The 20412-nt window shown below is 59.1% G+C and overlaps 1 protein-coding gene across 2 annotated transcripts in view; it reads right to left on the bottom strand.

Annotated features, from left to right (window-relative positions):
• Positions 1-20412, bottom strand: part of Col5a1 (collagen type V alpha 1 chain) — a 144841-nt gene that overhangs the window by 21041 nt on the left and 103388 nt on the right. For both annotated transcript variants that reach the window (XM_047523900.1, XM_047523899.1), the window contains exons 34-53: positions 16901-16945; positions 16730-16783; positions 15822-15866; positions 15333-15386; positions 14440-14493; positions 11831-11884; positions 10911-11018; positions 9474-9563; positions 9329-9382; positions 8665-8772; positions 6351-6458; positions 5447-5500; positions 4554-4607; positions 4363-4470; positions 3617-3670; positions 3411-3518; positions 2270-2323; positions 1317-1424; positions 728-781; positions 337-390 (exon numbers count right to left, since the gene is read on the bottom strand). In XM_047523900.1, the coding sequence (XP_047379856.1) occupies positions 337-390; positions 728-781; positions 1317-1424; positions 2270-2323; positions 3411-3518; positions 3617-3670; positions 4363-4470; positions 4554-4607; positions 5447-5500; positions 6351-6458; positions 8665-8772; positions 9329-9382; positions 9474-9563; positions 10911-11018; positions 11831-11884; positions 14440-14493; positions 15333-15386; positions 15822-15866; positions 16730-16783; positions 16901-16945 (1422 nt within the window). The remainder of the gene's footprint in view (positions 1-336; positions 391-727; positions 782-1316; positions 1425-2269; positions 2324-3410; positions 3519-3616; positions 3671-4362; positions 4471-4553; positions 4608-5446; positions 5501-6350; positions 6459-8664; positions 8773-9328; positions 9383-9473; positions 9564-10910; positions 11019-11830; positions 11885-14439; positions 14494-15332; positions 15387-15821; positions 15867-16729; positions 16784-16900; positions 16946-20412) is intronic.

Here is a 20412-nt window from a genome sequence, read left to right as displayed (position 1 = left end):
CTGGAGGAGGCCCTGCGTGGAGCACGGAGCTCGGGCAGTGGAGCACGGCCCCCGACTTGCACCGGCGGTGCTGTGCACTGCAGGAACTTCCCCCACGCTCACGGGGAGCTCCTAGCGGTGGTCGCAGAACCTGGGAGCTGCGTGCAACCCCCAGTAGGACTGTACTGCATCTCTTCCTTTCTGGAAAAAGGGTCCAGCCTTTCCTTAGATCTTCTGGGGGCTTTCAAGTCCCTGTCACAGTCCTGGGCGTGGGCTTCCAGAAAGGAGCCAAGCAAGTCACAGAGTCCTGGGAGCACAGGGACCCTCCGCGGGGGTCCAGTGGCACTGCAGACTCACCGTTTGTCCAGGTTCACCATCGTCCCCTTTGTCACCAGGTGGACCATCTTGACCCTGTGGGAAAAGCAGGTTCCCCACTATCACCTGGAGGGTCGCACCCCGAGTTCCTCCAGGTGCAGTGCACCCCAGGCCTCCCAAACCAGATGAGTCCAGCCCTGGCACAGGTGTGACCCAAAGCAGGGGCAATCACCTCAGGAGGGAGCCAGCCCCAAAGAACATCACAGCAGGCCAGCAGGAGGGGACGGGTTGCAGGGGCTGCGGGGACAGGGGATGTGGGGACAGGGGCTGTGGGGACAGGGATGCAGGGGCAGTGGCGTCAAGGCTGCAGGGCTGAGGGTCTATGGGACAGGCACTGCGGGGGCTGAGAGGCTGGGCTCTCTTGAGCACCTACCGCAGGACCTGGCTCTCCAGGGGGACCAGGATCTCCAGGAAAACCAACCGGGCCCTGAAAAGGAGAGAGAGGCAGGCCCAGGGCATCAGCAGATGGACCTGTGACTCCTGTCCAGATCATCACCACCCTGGGAGCCACCAGGCACCACCCAGGAGCCGGGACGGTCCCTGCACCTCAGCACTTTCCGCCAGGAGCCCCTTCTTACAGCGTCACGGGAAGCGGCAAGCCCAGTCAGGGACAATGGCCTCCAGCCTTCCGGAGACATGGGACAGACACACCGCCCACAGGCCACCCTGGAGCTGCAGGCCGAGACCACAGCCACCCTTGGGGCTCTCAGAAGCCCTCCTGACGCCAGGTTAGGGCAGGCCAGAGGAAGGCCGTGCGTCTCAGTGGCCGCCGGACCTCTAGGCTCCTTGTGGGGTCTCCCGGGCTCACTTCCACGTGTGGCCCGGGCCGGCGTGGGACCCTCCAGGCCCTGAACAATCCCCCAGTTGCACAGCGGTTGTGCGGCCCTGCCTCGCAGATGCCACCCCCGAGTCAGGGGCCGGGGGTCCACCGCAGGGGAACCGTGCACCTCAGGACTACTCACAGGGCTGCCTTTGGGGCCGTCGTCTCCAGGGGGACCTTTGGGCCCGGGGGGTCCAGCAGCACCAGAGGGGCCTGCCTCACCCTTCTCCCCTCTTTCTCCTTTGGGTCCCTGGAGGAAAAATGGCCGGAGTCCAGTTCTTGGAGCTGACCAAGTGCTTGCTTGGAGTGAGGCCAGCACTGGCCTCCAGGGGCTCCGCGCCTCAGCACACCCACAGCCCCTTCCCAGCACCTCCAGGTGGGCTGGAGGAGTCCCTGGCTCTCTGAGGCTCAGCTTTGTATGGGGGGCTGGCTCCTGGGTCAGACCACAGGCAGCGGGACCACAAGGCTGCCACCAGTTCCCTGGCTCTTGGGCACAGGGGACAGCAGGAAGGCTAGAAAACCCTGGTCCACCCACAGGGTGGCCTCTCAGGGGATGCCCACCTGACCCTGGAAAGCCTGCACATTCCCAGTCTGGTCCCCAAGTCTGGGGTGACAAGCCACATTCACACTCAAGGGCCAAGGTGCCAGAGAAGGCCACGTAGGCAGCAGCCACTGGTCATGGGAGTCACTGCTGAGGTCTCCACACACACACGCACACGCACACACACGCACACAGGTATGTGTGCCCCCAACATGTGCGCGAACACACAAGGTCAGGCCCCCAGGGAGCTGGGGATATAGCTCAGTTGGCAGAGTGCTTGTCTTGCATGCATAAGGACCTGGGCTCAATCCCCATCACCACTGAAAAAATAAAAGACAACTGCAATATCTTGTAATCATGGCAACCTTCAAGCCTGCCTGCTTTGCAGAAACTCCAAGAAATAAGGTCAGGTCCCCAAGGCGACCCTCTTTATAAGTGCACTTGGGAGCGGGGTTACGACTCCCATTCTGTGATGGGAAAACCCAGGCAGGGTGGGCGTCCAACCCGGCTCCCGCCTGGACACGTCCCACCCTGCCCGGAGCCCTCACACTTACCGGAGGGCCCCCTTCTCCTGGAAGGCCAGGCTCGCCAGCTTCGCCAGGCTCGCCCTGAGGAGAAAAGGAGCACGTCTGGAGGAGGACAGCAGCACTGTCCTGCTCAGCCCCTGCCATGCTCCACCTGCCTGCTGCCTGCACTGGGTGCCAGGGCTGGCAGGATAGAGGCCACCATCCCCAGGTGGCTCCCAGCTTGCAGGGGAGGCCCATCCACAGCGTTAGGCACGTGATGGACGCAGGGAGAGGGCATCCAGGTTACTAGCAACGCTGTCAGTGAAGGCTTTCCTGGGCAGGGTGCCCCAAGGGATTTGGAGAATAATTATGAGAAGCTTGGTAAAGTGGAGGTGGTGTTAGAGGTGGGACCAGCAGGGCAAAGGCAGGGGACATCCACAGGCTGCCCTCAGGGAGCCCCCAACAGGCACATGCTGGGAGTTGGAGGCCACGCCTCTCAAGACAGAAGCAGAGGCCATTTCCCCGTGGGGTATTTCTCGCCGACCTTCCTATCATGAAAAGGGGCAGTGATGGACACTCATCACTGGGTGGCCTGTGTCCAGAAAGCAAGTTCTAGGAAGCTGGTGGGGACCTGCACTCCAAGTCTGTCCCCTCCTCCAGAGCTCATTAATGGCTCTTAGCACAGCACGAGCTCATAAGCATGTGTGCACTTGGGTCCCACGTCACCCACGGTGCACACGCTCACACACTCGTGTGCACACATGCACACGCTCACACGTAGGTGTATCTGGCTCACTTCATCATCTACCGTCTCAAGGGCCTGGGCTCTAAAGTCCATCAAATGGAGTGACAAGGGCCCCAGGCACAGAAGGGCGAGACCTGGACTGGGACGGAAGCTCAAGCTGAGCAGCCACAGCCCCTGGGGGAGGCGGCGAGTCTCCACCAGGGCTCCTGGAGAAGGGGCGGGGCCTCACCAGCTCAAACAGTCTGAAATTCTGCAAAAGGCCGTCACAGAGACATGCCCGAGTTCCCAGGTCCAGTTCATGAATATACTTCTAAGCTACGCAGTGCACTGGGCGGAATGGCCCAGCCGCGACCTCGCACCTCTGCACACGCAGGCACACAGGTGTGCATACACCCTCCCTGCCCCCACAGTCCCGAAGCTGCCCTAACGGAGCAGAGACATCACCTTCTCTCCCACTGCGCCGGGGTTCCCTATTCCTCCTGGAGGGCCTTGTGGGCCGTCAGCACCTGGAGCTCCGGAGGGTCCTCGGGGGCCGGGGGGACCTGGAGGGCCCTAGGAGAAGAAGTGGCCGTTGAGCCCAGAAGAGCAAAAACTTCCCCCAACACATACGGCAGCCACCACAAATGGCCTGGGTGTCCAGTCACACTTACCATCTGGCCCACGTCCCCTGTCTCACCCTTTTCACCTGGAGGTCCTGGCAGACCCTGAGAAAAGGAGGCCGTGGTTAGGGGCCACCCTGGGAGTCCACCCACAGGTGCCTGAGGGCACTCCATGAGTCTGGCCCCTGATGCCAAGACTCAAATCAGTCAGAGGAAATAATTAGAGAAGAGTGCAAAGATTTATGGACGTCGGCACGTATGGTGGCATCCCATAAAACCATAAACCTAATGAGCCAGCAGCAGGGAGACGTCCGGATAAATCATGCCGCCAACATATGCTGGATGCTATGCAGTAACTAAAAACTGTCCTCCAAAGTAAATAAAGTGTCAACAGGCCCCATGGTAAGATGCGCAGCGGGTACCCCTCTGCCCACGGGCTGTGACCTGGGCTTGCTGGGCTCCGCAACACCGGACAGCCCCCAGTCGCCCAGGTGAACGCGAAGGTACGTGTGGAAGGTGTGGAAACGGGCGGCACCGAGGCGGACAGCCCTCAGGGGCACATTCACCGTGGACGTCCGCTTTCTTTCCTTACAATTGCACGGCCTTCCCACCAGTGTGGAAGCAGATGCGCTTGCTTGGGGGCAGCAGACGCAGGCGCGCCTACTCTGGGAATTGGTGGCACTTCCAGTCCCTGCCACTGAGCCTCAGTTTCCCCATTCTTATGGTGACAGGAGGGGCGGGCCCAGCGAGACATAAAGCACCTCTGGGGAGCCCCACCCTGTGAAAACCCTGCTTACCTGCAGCCCCACTGGTCCTGGTGGCCCAGGGAAACCTCTAGAACCTTCATCTCCTTTCTGCCCAAAGAGGCCCTGCTGGCCACGAGGGCCCGGCTCACCGTCCGCTCCCTGCAGGGAGAGAACAGAGCGAGGTGAGCTGAGCAGCAGACCAAGAGCCAGGGCCTGTGGGGTCACTAGCCACAGATACTCACAGAGGGGCCTGGCTGTCCGATGGGGCCCTGAGGACCTGTGGGCCCAGGAGGACCCTGTGGGGAACAAACAGAGTCTGGGTTGGTTTTCAGACTGCAGTCAGGTTGAGGGAGGAGAGAATCTCGTACCAAGCCAAGGTGGGCCAGGACAGAGGGCAGATGCATGCAAGGCCTGTCCCCAAAGTGCCACTCAGCAGAGGGAACATCGAACATCCAGGCCACAGGCTCCGGAAAGTCGGCCACATTCTCAGTTCAAACTCGAGCGGTTGTGACAGACAGCAGGATGCTGCCACCAGCGTCACACCACGGGTCGACCTGCAACCTCTCAGCTCCCACCACACACCACCACAGGGGCACACGGGCCCAGCTGGACAGTGAGGACCCAGGACCACACAGCTCATCCGTGGGGACCTGTTTGGCGGTCCACAGGCAGGTGAAGAGAGGGGAAGGAAGGAGGAGGCAGAGCCCGGCCTCGGAGGACGAGGCCCGCATGGGAGCATGGCCACTGTGGCCCAGGAACTGGTCTTGGGCGAAAGACTGCTGGCCACCAGTAAGGAGACGTCTCAGGGCCACCAGGAGGAAACCAGCAGCCAAGGGCCGGGGAGCAGGAGAACACACTCGTACTTCTGGTGCCTCTGCCCAGGCACTCTGCACCCCTTGGCAGGCGGGCAGGGGTGTGCGGGGCACGGGCACCTCAGGGCAAGTGCACTGCACCCGCTTCCTCTCACGAGGCCCGTTCATGCTTCAACACCGAGAGATCCCTCCCAGTTCACGCACACACAGGGCTTTACTGGAAGGGACCACCAGCCTGTCCCTTCGATGGCCATCCAGGGCAGTGCCCCGCGCACTGCACGTGGCCACTCGCGGGCACCTTGCGTTCCCGCCGCGGCACTTACCTGCTCGCCTTTGTCACCCTTGCTTCCCTTCTGCCCCAGCTCCCCGATCTCTCCCTAGGGTGGATGGGAAAGAGGCATCAGCCCGGGGCCTCTCGCTGCCCACGATCACTTTCTCTGGGCAACTAGCCACAGCGGGCTCCCCAGGTGGCCACGCCTCCCGTCAGAAGAAACACTTCCGTGGATTAATCTGATTTCCTTCCTAACACCGGCTGGAGGGTGCGGGGCTTTGATCTGACGCTGCACAGAACGTTAACGGGTCTGGCAATGGGGACGTCTCACTGAGGTCTCACGGCAATGGAACAGGCAGAAGGCCACTGCTGCAATTGCCACAGAGGTGGTCCACGTCTGCCCCAGTGCCCTGCTCCCGCCCAGGATGCCAGGCACCCTCCAGGCAGGGGGCAAAGTCAGAGGTGTTGCCAGAGGTGGTCATAAATGGAAAGCCAACCGAAGGGCTGAGTCTCATGGCTGTTGTTAAAGGAGATAAAAGGTACCAGCCCCACAGTAAGAGCCCCAGACCACAAAGTGCACTCCTAATGACGCAGGGCCTTGACAATTCGAGGGAAGACGTTTGAAAGTAGACAGAGAGTAAAACCTCATTAACTCCAGCTCTAGAGATTCAGAATGTGAAACCATCTGGCAGGGAGTGTTCTTTGCCCTGCCGCCGACAGCACGGGACTGGGCTGCTGCAGAACTGCACGGGCTTCCAGGCCCCTCCAGCATGCCAGGCCTGCAGGGACCTTTGTTGGCAAGCTCCTTCAAAGTCGCCCGCTAGCAGCAGACCGCCGTGCGCACAGGGTGCCTGTCAGCTGAGCCTCCCCGCCCACCCCCGCCCCCCACGTCCAGCCCTCCTCTCACCTGCCTGCCTGGCCGGGCTCGGCCAAGGCTCACTCTGCCTTCTCCTTACCTTGTCTCCATCTTCTCCAGGGGGACCCACAGGGCCGGCAGGACCAGGGAGCCCCACAGGACCCTGGAGGCCATCTCGGCCAGCTGGGCCTTGCGGTCCTTTCTCACCCTGGAGAGGACAGAAGGTCCCTGGTCACGCATGGCTTCCATGTAGGAACATCTACCAGCAGCTCCTCACCCCAGAGAGATGCCTATGGGCAGGAAGCAGGTGCTCTGGGGGAGTGGCTGTCACAGCCACCAAGGACACGAAGGCTGACTGAGCCCAGCCGTGGGCCACACACAGCTGAGGCCCATCCACATCCTCGGGAGGGCTGACCCTTTACGGAAGAGGAAACTGAGGCTTGACTGGTGGGCATCACATCCCGAGCCTGTGTGTCATCAGCGCAGCTCATGAGCGGGAGCCACGCTGCACGTCAGGACGAGGGCGGCCTGTGCTTCAGCCGCCACCAACCTTATTACTCTGCTGCTTCTTTGTCAACACCTCACCCGCACGCATACACGCGCACGCGCACACACACACACACACACACACACACACACACACAGTCATACGAGCAGACAAACTTGTGTATGCATGCACCCGTGAACACATGCATGCACCAACATGCATGTGCACCCATGAACTGGCTCACACATCAGAACACATGTGCATGCACATAAAAGAACAAGGACACAAATGTGCATCTCCCCAGAGCACGCACAGACGTAAGGCACATACATGCACACGGTGTGCTTGCGCACAAGTGGGTGTATGCACACACAGGCATGTTTTTACACGCAGTCACCCAACAAGCACATGCACACACCAGTCCTGATCCACCCTGCACACAAGACCAATCTCTTTCCCCTAACTGCCCCTTAGGTGATCTCACACGATCGTCACCAAGCTCTTGCTGCGCCATTTATCCAGCCACCTTATCATCTTGAATGACATGCATTTTCTCACCCTAGCCAGGACCCTTTTTCTCCAAGAGACACCAAGAAAAAGGCATGTACCCAGGGAGGGGACGTGGAGGACAGCACTGCGCTTGGCTCCACGTGGTCCGCAGGGGCACCTGCATCGCTGGCCCCACCCCTTCCCGCCTCACACGTCACTCCCTACTCCTCAGCCTTAGTCCCCATCAATACAAATGTCCATCCCACTAAAGCCAGAAAATGCAGGGACCTGGTGCAGGGCTCAGTGGAAACCTGCCTGGCGTTGCCGGTCGGGCCATGCAGCCTGGGGATGCTCCCACCTTCTGGTGACCTTTCCTCCTCCCTGGAGCTATTTGGGGACTGACAAGCTTTTCCTTGCTCAGTGCAGCACTTGCAAGGCTTCTGCTTAAATATTTACTCTCGTGAAACAACCAGCCAAACTGTCTCCAACAGAACCTGCATGTGTTCCATATGTACTGAGGGTCCAAAAAAGGCTTCTGTTTTTTGGCACAGAATCCAGTTGGATCCCTGGGTACCTCACTGGAAATGATCAAATGCCGTCAAAATTGCTGATCAAGTGAAGAAAGGGTTCTCCAGGGCGCAGATGTCCCAGCATGGTCTAAAGGGGGACCTCCTGCTCAGGGAATGGAGTGGGCGGCTCTTCCTATCTACCAACCACCGAGAGTGGAGCACACCGGAGTCTCCTCTCCTCGCTCACATAAGTCACCCAGCACCCAGGCCTCTGTAAGGAGGCTGCCCGACTGCCACCAAAGGTCCCCCCAGGCCCAGGGGACCCCCGCAGACAGTTGCCCCCTGAGATGTGTCTAGGAAGCAGGGTGCCCACTGAGCCCCTTCAGAGAGACCAAGGTTTGGGTGGGCCCAACAACGCCACCCTGCTCCCAAGGTTTCTCAGTGGCTGCAGAACTCAGGGTCCACCACGAGCTCAGCACACTGTGGGTTCCTGTCTTCCCAGGAACTCCCCACCCCTTCTTGCCAGCTTTTCTCCACCTATGCTCCCAGATCAACACAGGGGACAGCAGTTTCCAGATATCCATCTTTCTCCTAAAAAGGCCAGCCTTGAGGTTGACCCATGGGAAGGGCTGTCCCCTCAGCAGAGACTGTGGCCCTGCACACACATGGCCCAGGGCTGGATGGAGACCCCATCCACAGAGGACAGCCTGTCCCCAGCCTGCTCTGTCTGCACCAGCTGGGATGCTGATGCACAGGAGCGGACTAGACAGCGGCCACGGGGCCTGCTCCCGGGGGCCTGAGGCAAGGCACCGGGAACATGCACACTGCCCTGCAGGACAAGGGGACTTTTCGGCACCCTTCCTGCAGGCCCACAGGGAAGTACCCCCAGCAGCTCCAACGAGAGGCATCTGATCTGCGGCAGTACTTACAGGAGCCCCTTTCTCTCCAGCTGGCCCAGGCGGACCCTGAGGCCCGGGTCTGCCTGGAATTCCGATGGGTCCAGCAGCACCTGCTGGACCTCTCTCCCCTGGAGATCCCTGCGGAGGGGCAGGAAAAAGGTGTAATTCAAAGGCTCTCAGACTGCACAGCTGAGATTCCTACAGCGCCTGCTCACGGCACCTCCTGGCCCTCACCAGAGCCCTCAGCTGAGAGCAGGGAGTCCAGGGGCGTGAGGCTGAGGAGACCAGCGTCACCTTGCCCCCAGGGACCACGGCCAACAGGTTGGGAACCCAGACTCCACGGCTTGTCATGAGTGGGATCCTAAAGCTGGGAGGGACCCTGTCGTTCAGGAGGCAGCAGGCAGGAATCCTGACTGGCAGGCTGGGAACAGGCTCCTGCCGGTTCTGGGTGGCTCACCTGGCCTCCAGTGGCCAGCTCCAGCAGGTGTCCTCAAACTCCAAGACTATGGCCATCCCTCCCCTGCTGGCCCAGAGGTGGGGTCTTCTCCTTGCTCCCCAGGCCCCCATCACCCAGGTGGCCAGGCTGGGTACACGTCCACATCCTTGACCAAGTCCCTGGGGCTCTAGCACCTCCCAGCTGTCGCCTATGAAACAGGTGTGGAGAAGGACAATAGGGGAAAAGGCTCTGACTCACCGCGGGGCCTGGGGGGCCGGGGGGGCCTTCACTGCCTTTCAGTCCAAGAGCTCCCTGCAAAGCAGTGGGATATGGGTCAAGGGCACCAGGGAGCGCCCCTGGGGTGCACTGTCCTGCTCCATCCCCACCTGGCCCCTGTACTCACCACTGGGCCAGGAAGCCCTCGGTCCCCAGGGAAGCCACGCAATCCTGGAGGGCCATCTTTCCCGGGGAGGCCTGCAGGGCCTGGGTCACCCTGAAAACAGAGCCGAGGATGACGGCAGCCCTCCTGCTGATGCCCACACCCCTCCTGGAGTCAGGCAGGGCGTCCGCGTCAGCATCCACCTGGGAGTTGGTGTTGGGGCTTCCCCGGCCACCAGGTTTTCAAAGGGATTCCTTCATTTTTCTTTGAATTTTGTTTTGTCTTGTGTTGGGGATTCAACCCAGGACCTCCTGTGATACTACCCCTCTGTGGACTTGAGCACCACCCAGGCTCAAGCCTGGAGGCCACTGCCCAGGCTGGCTCTGCGTGGATCTAGGGAATCACTCTGTGAGGCTATAACTGGGCTCCACCGAGGCCCCTACAGTCCCGCAGGGCCATGTGGGAGTGCGTGGGACTGGGATTACAGCCGCCTCTTCCGTGTCTGGGACTAATGACAGAAGTGTGCTGAGATACGGGATCTGTGGCTGACACACCGTCAGAAGTACTGCCTGGGAGCCTGGCCACTGCCTCGTGTCTGAAACCACATGCCATCTGAGCCTGCTCTCTCCTGACGGACACGGCAGCCAGACATCTTCCAGAACTTTCCCTGCGGTCCACATGTGGCACACGAGGATCTCCCTAAATCACCAGGGAAAATGCTTTCCAAACTCACTGAGCTCCGTGTGTCTGGAAGAGATTCCCTCCCTCTACACTCATCCAAACGCGTACACATTTATTCAAGCATATACACATACATGTGTGTCTGTGTGTGTATGTAGTTTGCATGTGGTTTTTTCACTATTTCTTCATTTGTGCTGCTTGCCATTCTCTAAGTCACTCTTGAATGGGGTCACATAAAGCGCTAGCTATAGTGTCCCTTATAGAGAAGTTGGTGCACCTATTTTTATGCTAATACAGAGGAAGCTACAACCACCAACTTGGATACCCCACAGAGGAGCTAGTAAGAGGGGATAGTGAGATCCAGCAGCAGGAGTGAGGACAGAAACACATCAGCTTTTCGCTTTTAGAATTTATTTTCAGCCTCTGGCAATGGGGGATTTGTACAAGGATCCCTTTCTGACAAATATGTACAGATGTGTGAAGTACAAGAGCTTTTCATCCATTTTGAGAGTGGGGTGGCAGCGGGGACAGAGCTCCCAGCATGGCGGGGAGGAGGTTTTGATCCCCACGTACTCTTCACTCTCCAGCCCCACTGGAGGCCAGCTCAGGCCCTGCTCCAGCCATAAAAGTGCGGCTGAATCCGCCGGTTTGGGAGTGCATGGACATGGAGGGGCTTGTCTGAGGGATTACCCACCCTCAGAAAGGAGCAGCAGAACCACAAAGTCCCAAATGGCTCCTAAGGAAAGGACCAGCCCAACATGGAAGCTTCCAGAAACTCACCTTTGTCCCTTCTTTTCCAGCAAGGCCTGGGAGCCCCTGTTCACCAGGAGGACCAGGTGGCCCAGGGTGGCCACGCTCACCCATTGGACCTGTTTCTCCTGTGGGACCCTAAGGGAAAACCAGTGTGCACCACAGGTCAGTTTCAAGTGACCTGTGAAGAGGGCCCTTCTCTTCTGGAATCTAAGGACAGTCCCAACCAATAGCCCAACAAACACCCATTCCTTTGCCTGTCTCCTTTCAGTCAAAATGCAGAATAGACCAAAGCAAGCTGGGTGGACACTATTAAGCCACCCGCCGCCTGGCCCCTGGCCCCTGGCACTTCTTTCCGCCCCTGGGACCCCTCAGGAGGCCCAGTGAGCTGCACTTCCAGGAGGTCATGGGGAAACCAGCTGGGGGAGGCCACGTCAGCAATCAGGCAAGAGAAGCCACAGCGGGGCCACAGCCTGCCTGTCCTTTAGCTCTGCGGTGCAGCAGGTCAACCTCTTGTTCCAAGTCACATCAGGTGCTAAGTCTCTAAGAAGCAGGCTGGCTGCTGCCCCACACTGCTGGCCTCCCAGGCCCATGGCACTGGTGGGAGCCAGTGGCAGGAGAAAGTGGCCATGTACCCACAGCAAGCACAAGTGGACACAGCTGGCCCCTGCCCTGGGGAAAGCCAGAGCCCTGAGCCTGGCCCGTGAGGCCCCCTTGTTCTGCCCGCGGGACCCACACTGCATGCTCCATTCATGCTCGCTCTCTCCCGGGGTGTCCTCCTGCATGGAGCAAACCTCTGGCTGCTAACATGCATGGCAGGATTAAGCTCCCGCATTAGCAGCACCTACACCTTCAGAATCAGAGGAGCTGACACTGAGCCTTGGTCCTCCCTCCCTCGGTCCTCGGCTGGGTGACACCCAATACCCAGGACCCAGGGTGCTGTGTCTCACCTGAGGGCCGACCACACCTGGCGGGCCTGGAGGGCCGGTCTTGCCTTGGAAACCCTGTGGAGAGAGTGGGCAGGCTCAGACATCTGGAGCCCCCACCCACTGCTACTCCCCTAGAAAGCTTGCCCCACACCCCACATCCTGTCCCCAAAGGGCGATGTTCCACGTTTCTTCACATGAGAGGGCCCATTTCTCCTGCTATGCTTCCATATGGTAACGAAGCTAGAGAAGTTAGTCCGCGCAGGTTTTTTGTGCAGAAAAATAGATTTTAAAGTCTTTCTTATGTCACTAGTATTCATTTTCCAAGTCAATTTGGGAGCCAGGTCTGGGCTGTTTCAAGCTGGTGACTTTGTAGGGACTTCCCTGCTCTGGTCATCGATACCTCTGGTGCACACCAGGAGATTCTCCGGCCTGCACTCTGAGCATGTCTCGGACAGTAAGAGCCAGGCCTGCTGCCTCTGTGGTCTGGCAGCACACATGCCTGATTTTAACTGGATTCAGTGAGAACACGTCATCTGTGCTCTGTGTGCTCATGCCTAGGAGCCCATCCTGGCTGGGCTCTGGGCATCTTCTGTGCTTCCTAGCCTCTCCTTTGAAGGAAGAAGCTGTCTTATCGGCAGGGACATGCAGATGTTCTGCCCCAGGCCTAGGAGGGAGGCTCTGGATCTGGAGAGGGCAGTGGATGGCTTTGAGGCCACAGCAAAGGCTGAAGCGGAGCAGGCACACCTCTGGGCCCGCTGCTCCCTGTCAAGATGCCTGGCACACAGCGTTTGGGATTTCACACTGAGCCGCTGGCCCACAGGAGCACACAGCAGACTCGGCTTCCCTGCAAATCCTCAGAGGGCTCTCTTCTGTAAGCCCAGCTCAGCTGCAGGTGATAGGCCTGCATTTTCCAGGTCAGAAACAAGGGGTAATGGACAGGTGGAGGGGAAAGCGCTTAAGGAGACAGCAGCCCGGGTGAAGTTGCTAATGCCAACAGTAATGAGGAAGGCAAGGAAGGCCTCCCCATTGGCTCCAGTCATTCAGGGGACCATCTGGGGCTAACGAGGATGGAAATCTGTCTTCAACACCCTGCTGACAAGTAGGCTTTCGGCCCAATCAAAAGCAGTGACGACCACTTGGTTTTAATTTTTTTAAAAAAGTCAACCCCTCAGGGAGGACTGTGCTCAGGGGATGTCTAGACCAGTCCAGAGGAGACTCGACTGCCCAGCTGAGATGCAGAGATGGGCCCGGCACCCCTGCATCTGAGGAGCTGCCAGGCCCCACAGGAGCTCTGGAAAGCACCTTCCCAGAGAGGCAGCAGCTGAACTGACTTACAGGCTCTTTCCGGAACAAGACTGAGGAAAGAAAAGGCACATAATATGCAAACCCCTCTATCTCATCTCCTGGAAAGACGTTAGAGAAAAATATGCAAAGCTTGGAAGAAATGTTTTAATCTTTCTCTATAAACAAAAGAGCAGAGTAATCTCCATCGATCAGCCAACAAGGGCCATGCAGAACACCGCACAGGTATAACTCAAAGGGGTTTCACCGCGAGGCGCCAGAGACAAAAGGGACCCTGCCTTTAAAAGCACACACCAGGTATGGCATTCAAACACCTGTGCCACCAGTGGGGAGCACCTTCCAGAGCGCCAGGCACAAGGAAGCGCTGCAGAGGACAACGGGGCCTTTCTGCCCATCCCCGAGTGCCCCTGCTCTCCCTGGTGGGAAAGGCCCCCTCTGCACTTGCTACCCTCTAAGCTGGACGTGGTGGCACACAGGGAAGGCACACAGCACAGGGACAAGGAGCTGTCAGCACTACAGGCCTCAGCTGCTCAAAGCCTGGAGCCCCAAGGTCACAGGCGTGTCCGAGGTCACAGGGGAGCCTACACTTCTTCCCAGAACCTGCTTCCAATGAACCAGGACAGATCCCCAGTGGCTGATGGGAAATGATCACATTTCTGATCAAGGCTTTTTCTGCCAGCAGCAAACGGTGAGCTCCAACACCTTGAGGTGACATAGCCTGAAATGAGCTTCCCCTGAAGCAGGGAAGAGCAAGGCCAAGGACCAGATGCTGTCATATACACAGCAGAGCCACCCCAGGAGGCCAAGCGTCCGTGTGGCTGGGCACCTGTCTGGACACTGAAGGCGTCCTCCCGACCCGTCCTTCCACCCTGTCCCACCCAGGCCAACACGGCTGGGGGCCTGCAGCACGAAATAAGTGGATAACAAATGAGAACCTCCCGAGCACTTTCCCAGTGGGGATGCGGGAGCTGCAGACCGCTGTCCTCACAATCATTCAGGGGAAGCAAAGTCGGAGGCACAAGGTTCCAGCAGGCCGACCATACTTTGCTTGCACCCCGAGAGTTATAAGCATGGCCTTTGACTAGATTTCACAGGGCACACTGCTGCCCTGCTCAGGTGTTCTGCATCGCGTCCCCCACAGCCTGACCGCAAGGCAGCGGCAGATGGCGGAACCTTGGGATACCTATGAGAGGCTGGCTCGTTTTCCCCAAGCCAGCAAGGTCCCCTCAGCCATGCTGGGCAGTGACGCAAACCCACAGGCAGGGCCATGGAGACCCAGCCTGCAGGAGGCCAGGCCACCAGCCTCATCCCAGTACCCACATACTCACGGTCTCGCCTCTCTGTCCAGGATGTCCAGGGAGCCCGTCCTTGCCTGGAGGGCCCTGAAGAAAGGACCAGAGGGAAGAAGTTTCAATCCATTCTGAGAAACAGCCACACTCAATGGGATCTAGTGCCACACGAGCCAACAGGAATTTCCACCTCACTTCTGTGGCTCTCGCTCTTGGACTTTCTCTGAGAAAGGCAACTTTCCAAGTCCCGGGGACACCAAAAATAAATCCCTCAGAGGAGCCTGTCCCAGGTGCTGTGATGGCACCTGCCCATCATCTCACTGAATCCTCACAGCAGCCAAAGGGACAGGACGTTACCCTCTTCTCCAGAGGGGACACAGGCAGGGAGAGGCCCCTCAACTCCCAGAGGCCCAGCAGGAGGCTGGCCCGGGCAGATTGGGAGCCAGGTCTGTCTCACTGGACAAGCTCCTTCCTGAGCCTCCCCTGTCATCAGGCAGAGTCCCCCTCTAGATACCCTTTAGCTTTCCAGGGGGATAAGAAGAAATACCCAGCAGGTACCATGAACTGGGTCCCCAGAAAGCCATGCTGAAGTCCTCTCCCAGACCCTGTGAGTGTGCCCTCCCTTGCAAAGGAGGTCTGCCAGTGTGAGCCAGCTAAGATGAGGTTTGCTAGGTAGGGCGCCAAGCCCACGGCTGGTTCCTCAGGATGCAGGCCCTAGTTAGAACAAGCTGGTGTCTGGATGACAGGGATCCATAACAGCTCTCCAGGGAGGTGGGTATGGCCATGGGCCACCCACTGGAAGCCTTGGCCCAGGGACTGGTCACCCTCCTCCCGACCCAGCCAGAATCTTGTGGTGCCTTCCTACCCCCATAGAGTCCTAAGGGACAGACAAGGGCCCCGGAAGCCTGCCCAAGGTGGGGAGCTCTACTTACCGGAGGGCCCTTTGGTCCAGGGAACCCTGTGGGTCCTTGAGGTCCATTAGGTCCCTGGGGACAAAGTGGCCAGTGTGAGGACAGAAGTCCTCCCCCCAGATGGTGCATCTTCGCCATGTGCTGGACCTCTGAACAGGCTCCTGCAGCCTTCTCCCAATTTATCCTGGCCCCTGGTCTCACCATGAGAACAGAAGGCCCAGCCAGGAATGCTAGGGAACCAGCCACAGAGCAAGGCCCCAGGACCCTCAGGGGTAAGAAGGGTCTCAGGACCCCAATTCCTGTCATCTCAGCCACCTCCAGACCCTGACAGGGCCAAGTGGGTAGGGCTGAGGTCTCTGAGCAATGGAAGATCTCACCCTGGAAAGAGGCCCCAGGACCTAAGAAACCCAGTCCCAGCAGGGGCAGGGCGCCTCCCCTCTTGGCCGCCACAGCAGGGGTGCAGGGCCCTCAGCCCTGGAGGGATTCCCCAGGCCTGGGCAGGAAGCTTACCCGCTCACCGGGAGGGCCGGCTGGACCATCGCCTCCAGAGTTGCCCTTGGGAGGGAGGCAGGGAGGGAGAGAGAGGCTGCTATGACTATAGGGCTCCGGCAGAGACTCTGGCCAGTGACACCCCTGAAAGTCCTCGCCAAGGATACGCTCATGCCCTTCTCCAGGCTCCTGGCCCTCAGCAGAGGACAGAGCGCCTCGGCACTGACCAGTGTCCCCAAAGCTCACCCACCCCTGTAGGCAGCTGGCAGCGGACATCTGCAGGGCTGCCGCCTTCACAGGACGGTCTCCTCTCAACCAGGACACCAGGAGCCACTGAGGACTGCACACAGGGACCTGCTCAGGCCCCGCCCCTCAGGCGCAGATGCGCGAGGAGATGCCCCTTCTCACAGGGAGCGCGAGGCAGCCCAGAGCTGAGCGTGGAGGAAGGGCCAGTGGTCTCCTGGCCAGCCAGTGCTGTCCCTCATCACCCAGAGAGCTCATCGTAGCAAGATTCCCCTCTGGAGCTCCTCCTGATGGGCCTGGGCCAGCCTGCCGTGCTGGGGTTTGTCTTCAGAGCAAGCCAGAGTTGCTGAGCAGTCCAGGCAAGGCGGTTCAGTGGCCACCCATCGAGAAAGAACTTTCTAGTAAAGATCTCTCTGTACCTTCAGACCCCTGCCCACCAGACCTGGGTGGGTCTGTGCTGGGCCTGACCTCCTGCTGTCTCTGAGTCCCCACATGTCCTGCCTCTGTCTGCCAAGGGACTTCGTCCCCAGAGTCACTCATCAGTTCAGCGCAGCTCAAGGCTGCTGGAGAAAGGTCCAGGGAAACTCCCTCCTCGCCAGGGGAAAGGCCACAGTCAGCCCCTGTGCCCGGTCGCCCCAGCTCTGAACTTTGGTTCATATGGTTACCACAGAGGGACGAGGACGTACCTTGGGACCAGGCTTCCCCGTGATGCCCCGTGGGCCTCTTTCACCCCTTGGACCCTGGACAGATGGAGTAAAGGGAGGTAGGTCAGCTCAGGCGCCCACACTCACAGAGGCCGCCTTGTCCCCCATGCCCCCATTTCTCCAGGTCAGCCCTCAGGTCACGGGGAGGGTTACCGTTGGGCCTCGCTGCCCCCGGGGTCCAGGCTTTCCAGGTGTCCCCTAGAAGCAGAGAAGGGGCTGTCAGTCACTCTGCACATGCCCAGCACAGTTCAGGAGCCTGCCCTCCCGGCCACCCAGGGACCAGGGAACCCAGCAAGGCCAGGAGGGCACCCAATCGATCGTCTTGGTTTGGATGGTCTGGTTGGGGGCTGGGCAGAGGGAGAAGGGTGTTGCTCACGGCGCCAGAGACCTGCTGGCGCCCAGCGGAGAGCCGGCTCAGCCCGCCCCCTGGATGTGTACCACTTACTGCTTCCTCTCCTCAAAGCTCCTCCACATCCCTCCCTCCCTCCTCTCAGTGTGTGTGGGGGGGTCATTATTACAAGAAGAAAGACGGAAGTCAACCCCTTTCATACATAATTTACTTTTGCTACTGTTAAGAATATTAGCCATTAAATTTTCAGCAGGCTCCGCCGAGCAAACTTGCAATTTACCACATAAATCATACATCCCAGAGCGTTCACGCCTCTCAGAATCCAGGCTCCTTTTTCTGTTGCTGTTTTGCATTTCCCAAACAACAGAATGCAAATGCACCTCATGAAGATCTCAAGGCACCCTGCCGCATGCGGTGTCAGGGTGCCCACGCCCTGGGCCTGCCCTGCTCCGCTCCCGCCTCTAATGACAGAGCCCAGGACAGAGCTACGCTGCTGAAGGCCAGTGGACGTGTTTCTTCTGGCCACCTTTCATTCATTTGCTGCCAGGATCAAAACTGCTTTAGAGCCTCCCGTTTTGAAACACATTTAATGAAACCATTTATAATGATGAGTTAATTATGTTCCTTTTTAACAATGCTCTCTGGTTCCAGGGCTTTAATTCCGTGGCTATATCCTCTGGCTTCAAATAAATATTTGCATATGAAAATTAGTGAAACATCTGCCGTCTTCAAATAATAAACGCTGTCCTGAGTAGACACCCTCGATCCACCCGATTTCATCCTGCTTTTGGAGTCCGGTCTCTGCTGTCGGGCCTTTCGCCCCTGCCTCCTTCAACCACAACTGCACCACCATGACCCGGATCTTATACTTAACCTTGTGGCACACATGGCTCACTGATCAGTCCTGTTCAAGGCCCAGGCACTTGGGCCTTGGCAGGGAGCAGGACGGAGTCTCAGCCATCAGCTCACCTGGGCCCAGGCAGCACCCAGCTCACCAGCCCTCACTGTAAACTAATCCAAGCCAGAGTTCTGGTCCTTGTGGTGGAAGCTGTTGGACACAACGTGCCCTGAGGTCTCCAAACATTGGCTGTGGATGCGTGCTTTCTTGTCCTTGCTGGAAAGGAATGGACAGTTCCAGACATGGCCTTGCTGACGTTCCCTGCTGGATCCGAGCCAAGCCCGGGCAGGAGAAGCCCCATGGTCACAGGGCTTCCGAAAGGCTGCGCCCCCTCCCTGCAGGGGGCAGGCCACAGTGGCCACCACTTTCTGTCCCTGGTGGCAGCCAGTCCGATGTGTCCGATGCTCTTCCTGCTTAACCGCCCCCACTGACAGTCACAGAAGCAAGCCACAGAGGGGCTCGGCGACCTCAGATGAGAGGCAGACACACAAGCAGCAGGTCGTGCTAGTGCCCCGCCCCTAAACTAAAAGCAGCCACCTGAGCAGAACATCAGAGCAAAAGAGCCCCGGGGACAGCACTGGCCTCCTGCAGCTCCCGTTCCCAGCCCTCGGGGACCCTCCCTGTCCCTTTCCCCACACTGGGACAAAGCTACCTGGGAAAGTCTCCCTGTGGGCCTCACCAGCCCTGCACTGGGTCCCCCATGGCTGCCTGGACTCGGTGCACACCCGCTTCTTCTGGCTCCTTCCACCTCCCCACAGCCCTGCCTGCCCCCTGGCTCTCCAACTTCCGTCCCTCCTGCAGGTCATGGCAGGAAGGTCACCTCCTCTGGGAAGCCCCCAGATTTCGCAGGTACACTCTGGTACAATGAAGTGTCCTGGTGCATCCTCGTCCCTCATCAACCCTGGGTGCCGGTCACTGGGGGCTCTACTCTGGGCAGCAGGGGCCCATATGGTGTGATCGGCCAAGTCCCCGGTGCCCAGCAGTGTCTGCATGTCACCAGGACTTGAGAAACGTGTGCTGATTAAGTGAACACACTGCCTCTGAGAGACCCCCCAAGACAGTGAAGTACAGAGGCCCAGGGCAGAGCACAGACGCCCGACCCAGAGCGTGACGGCCAGGTCACCGAGGCTTGAGGACAAGCCAGCACCAGGGGCTTCTGGGAGACAAAACAGCACAGGTCCTCCTGCCAGCACAGCCGGCCTCCAGCTCCCGCAGACACCAGGAGCCACGGACCTCGCGGGCCCAGGGTACCACCATCTTTGCCATTCCCTGAACTTGAAGGAATCAGCAACCTGTCACAGAAACGGCCTGGTACTGTGGCTCTCCCCTGCAGTGAGACCCCACAGGCTTCCACACAGGACGACGACATTCTGTGCCCAAGACAGGAGGCGCGTGACAGGAAGGCAAAGGTGGCAGGGACCCCACTCGTCGAAGTGCTACCCTGTGCTCAAGGTGCCTGAAGGAGCAGATCGCCCCACTGCTTGGCCTACAGTCCATGGCGAGCCGTGCCCTGGGCTTGGAGTGGCAGTGGATGGAACATCCCTGATCAGGGCTGGATGTCCAGGTGCCCCACAGAGGCTGGGAGTGGCTCCCATCTAGGTTCAGGCATTGGTGCCTGGCAGGAGCCTGGCAGCTCTTGGCGTGACTCAGGCTTTCTGGTTTGTCCGGAGGCCCCCAGTGCCGATGCTGTGGACAGTGGCCAGGGGGGGCCAGTGGGTACCCAGAGCATCTGTCCAAACTCGCAGGGTCAGCGAGGGAGAGGCTGAGGCACGGAGGGCACAGCCTCAGCTGGCCCCATGTGGTCCTCAGTGGAGAAGTGGGGTGAGGCCACATTACCAGCTGTCAAGGTCTCGTCCCCTCTCCTGGAGGTTCTCGTTACAACAGTGTCGTGGAGAAGGCCCTGGCACAGGAGCTCTGCAGCCTGTGCCAGCGTGTCCCACATCCAGAAGACCCAGGCCACTGCCACCACGGGCACCTCCAAGAGTTCCAGAGGATGGCCTTCCCCAAGCGCACTAGTCAGGCCGTCTTGAGAAGGAAGGACAACAGACTGAAGACAGGTGGATGCACAGCCAGCAGGCAGGAAGCTAGACAAACAGATGACAAAGAGGAGGCAGGTGACAGGCAGTTAAACAGGTGACAGGAAGATGGGTAAACAGGTGATAGGTGAACAGATAGGTGACAAAGAGAAGATAGGAGGGTGACAGACAAAAGGAAACAGATGATAGATGGTAGATGACAGGTAGATAAACAGATGACAGGTGACAGGTGGCAAGCAGACTGATGATCAACAGATGATTGATGATGGACAAGTGGGCCGACAGGCAGGTCTGCAGACCTGAGAGACCTGGGTGGAGACCATCTCCCGCGGGCCTGACCTGCACCCAGGACGGTGCCCGTTGGCACGTGCTCAGCCGTCCT

This window comes from Sciurus carolinensis, chromosome 14, assembly GCF_902686445.1.
Source record: "Sciurus carolinensis chromosome 14, mSciCar1.2, whole genome shotgun sequence".
Lineage (NCBI taxonomy): Eukaryota > Metazoa > Chordata > Mammalia > Rodentia > Sciuridae > Sciurus > Sciurus carolinensis.
The sequence above is the reverse complement of the archived record's forward strand: the minus strand, read 5'-3'. Positions and strand labels throughout refer to the sequence as shown.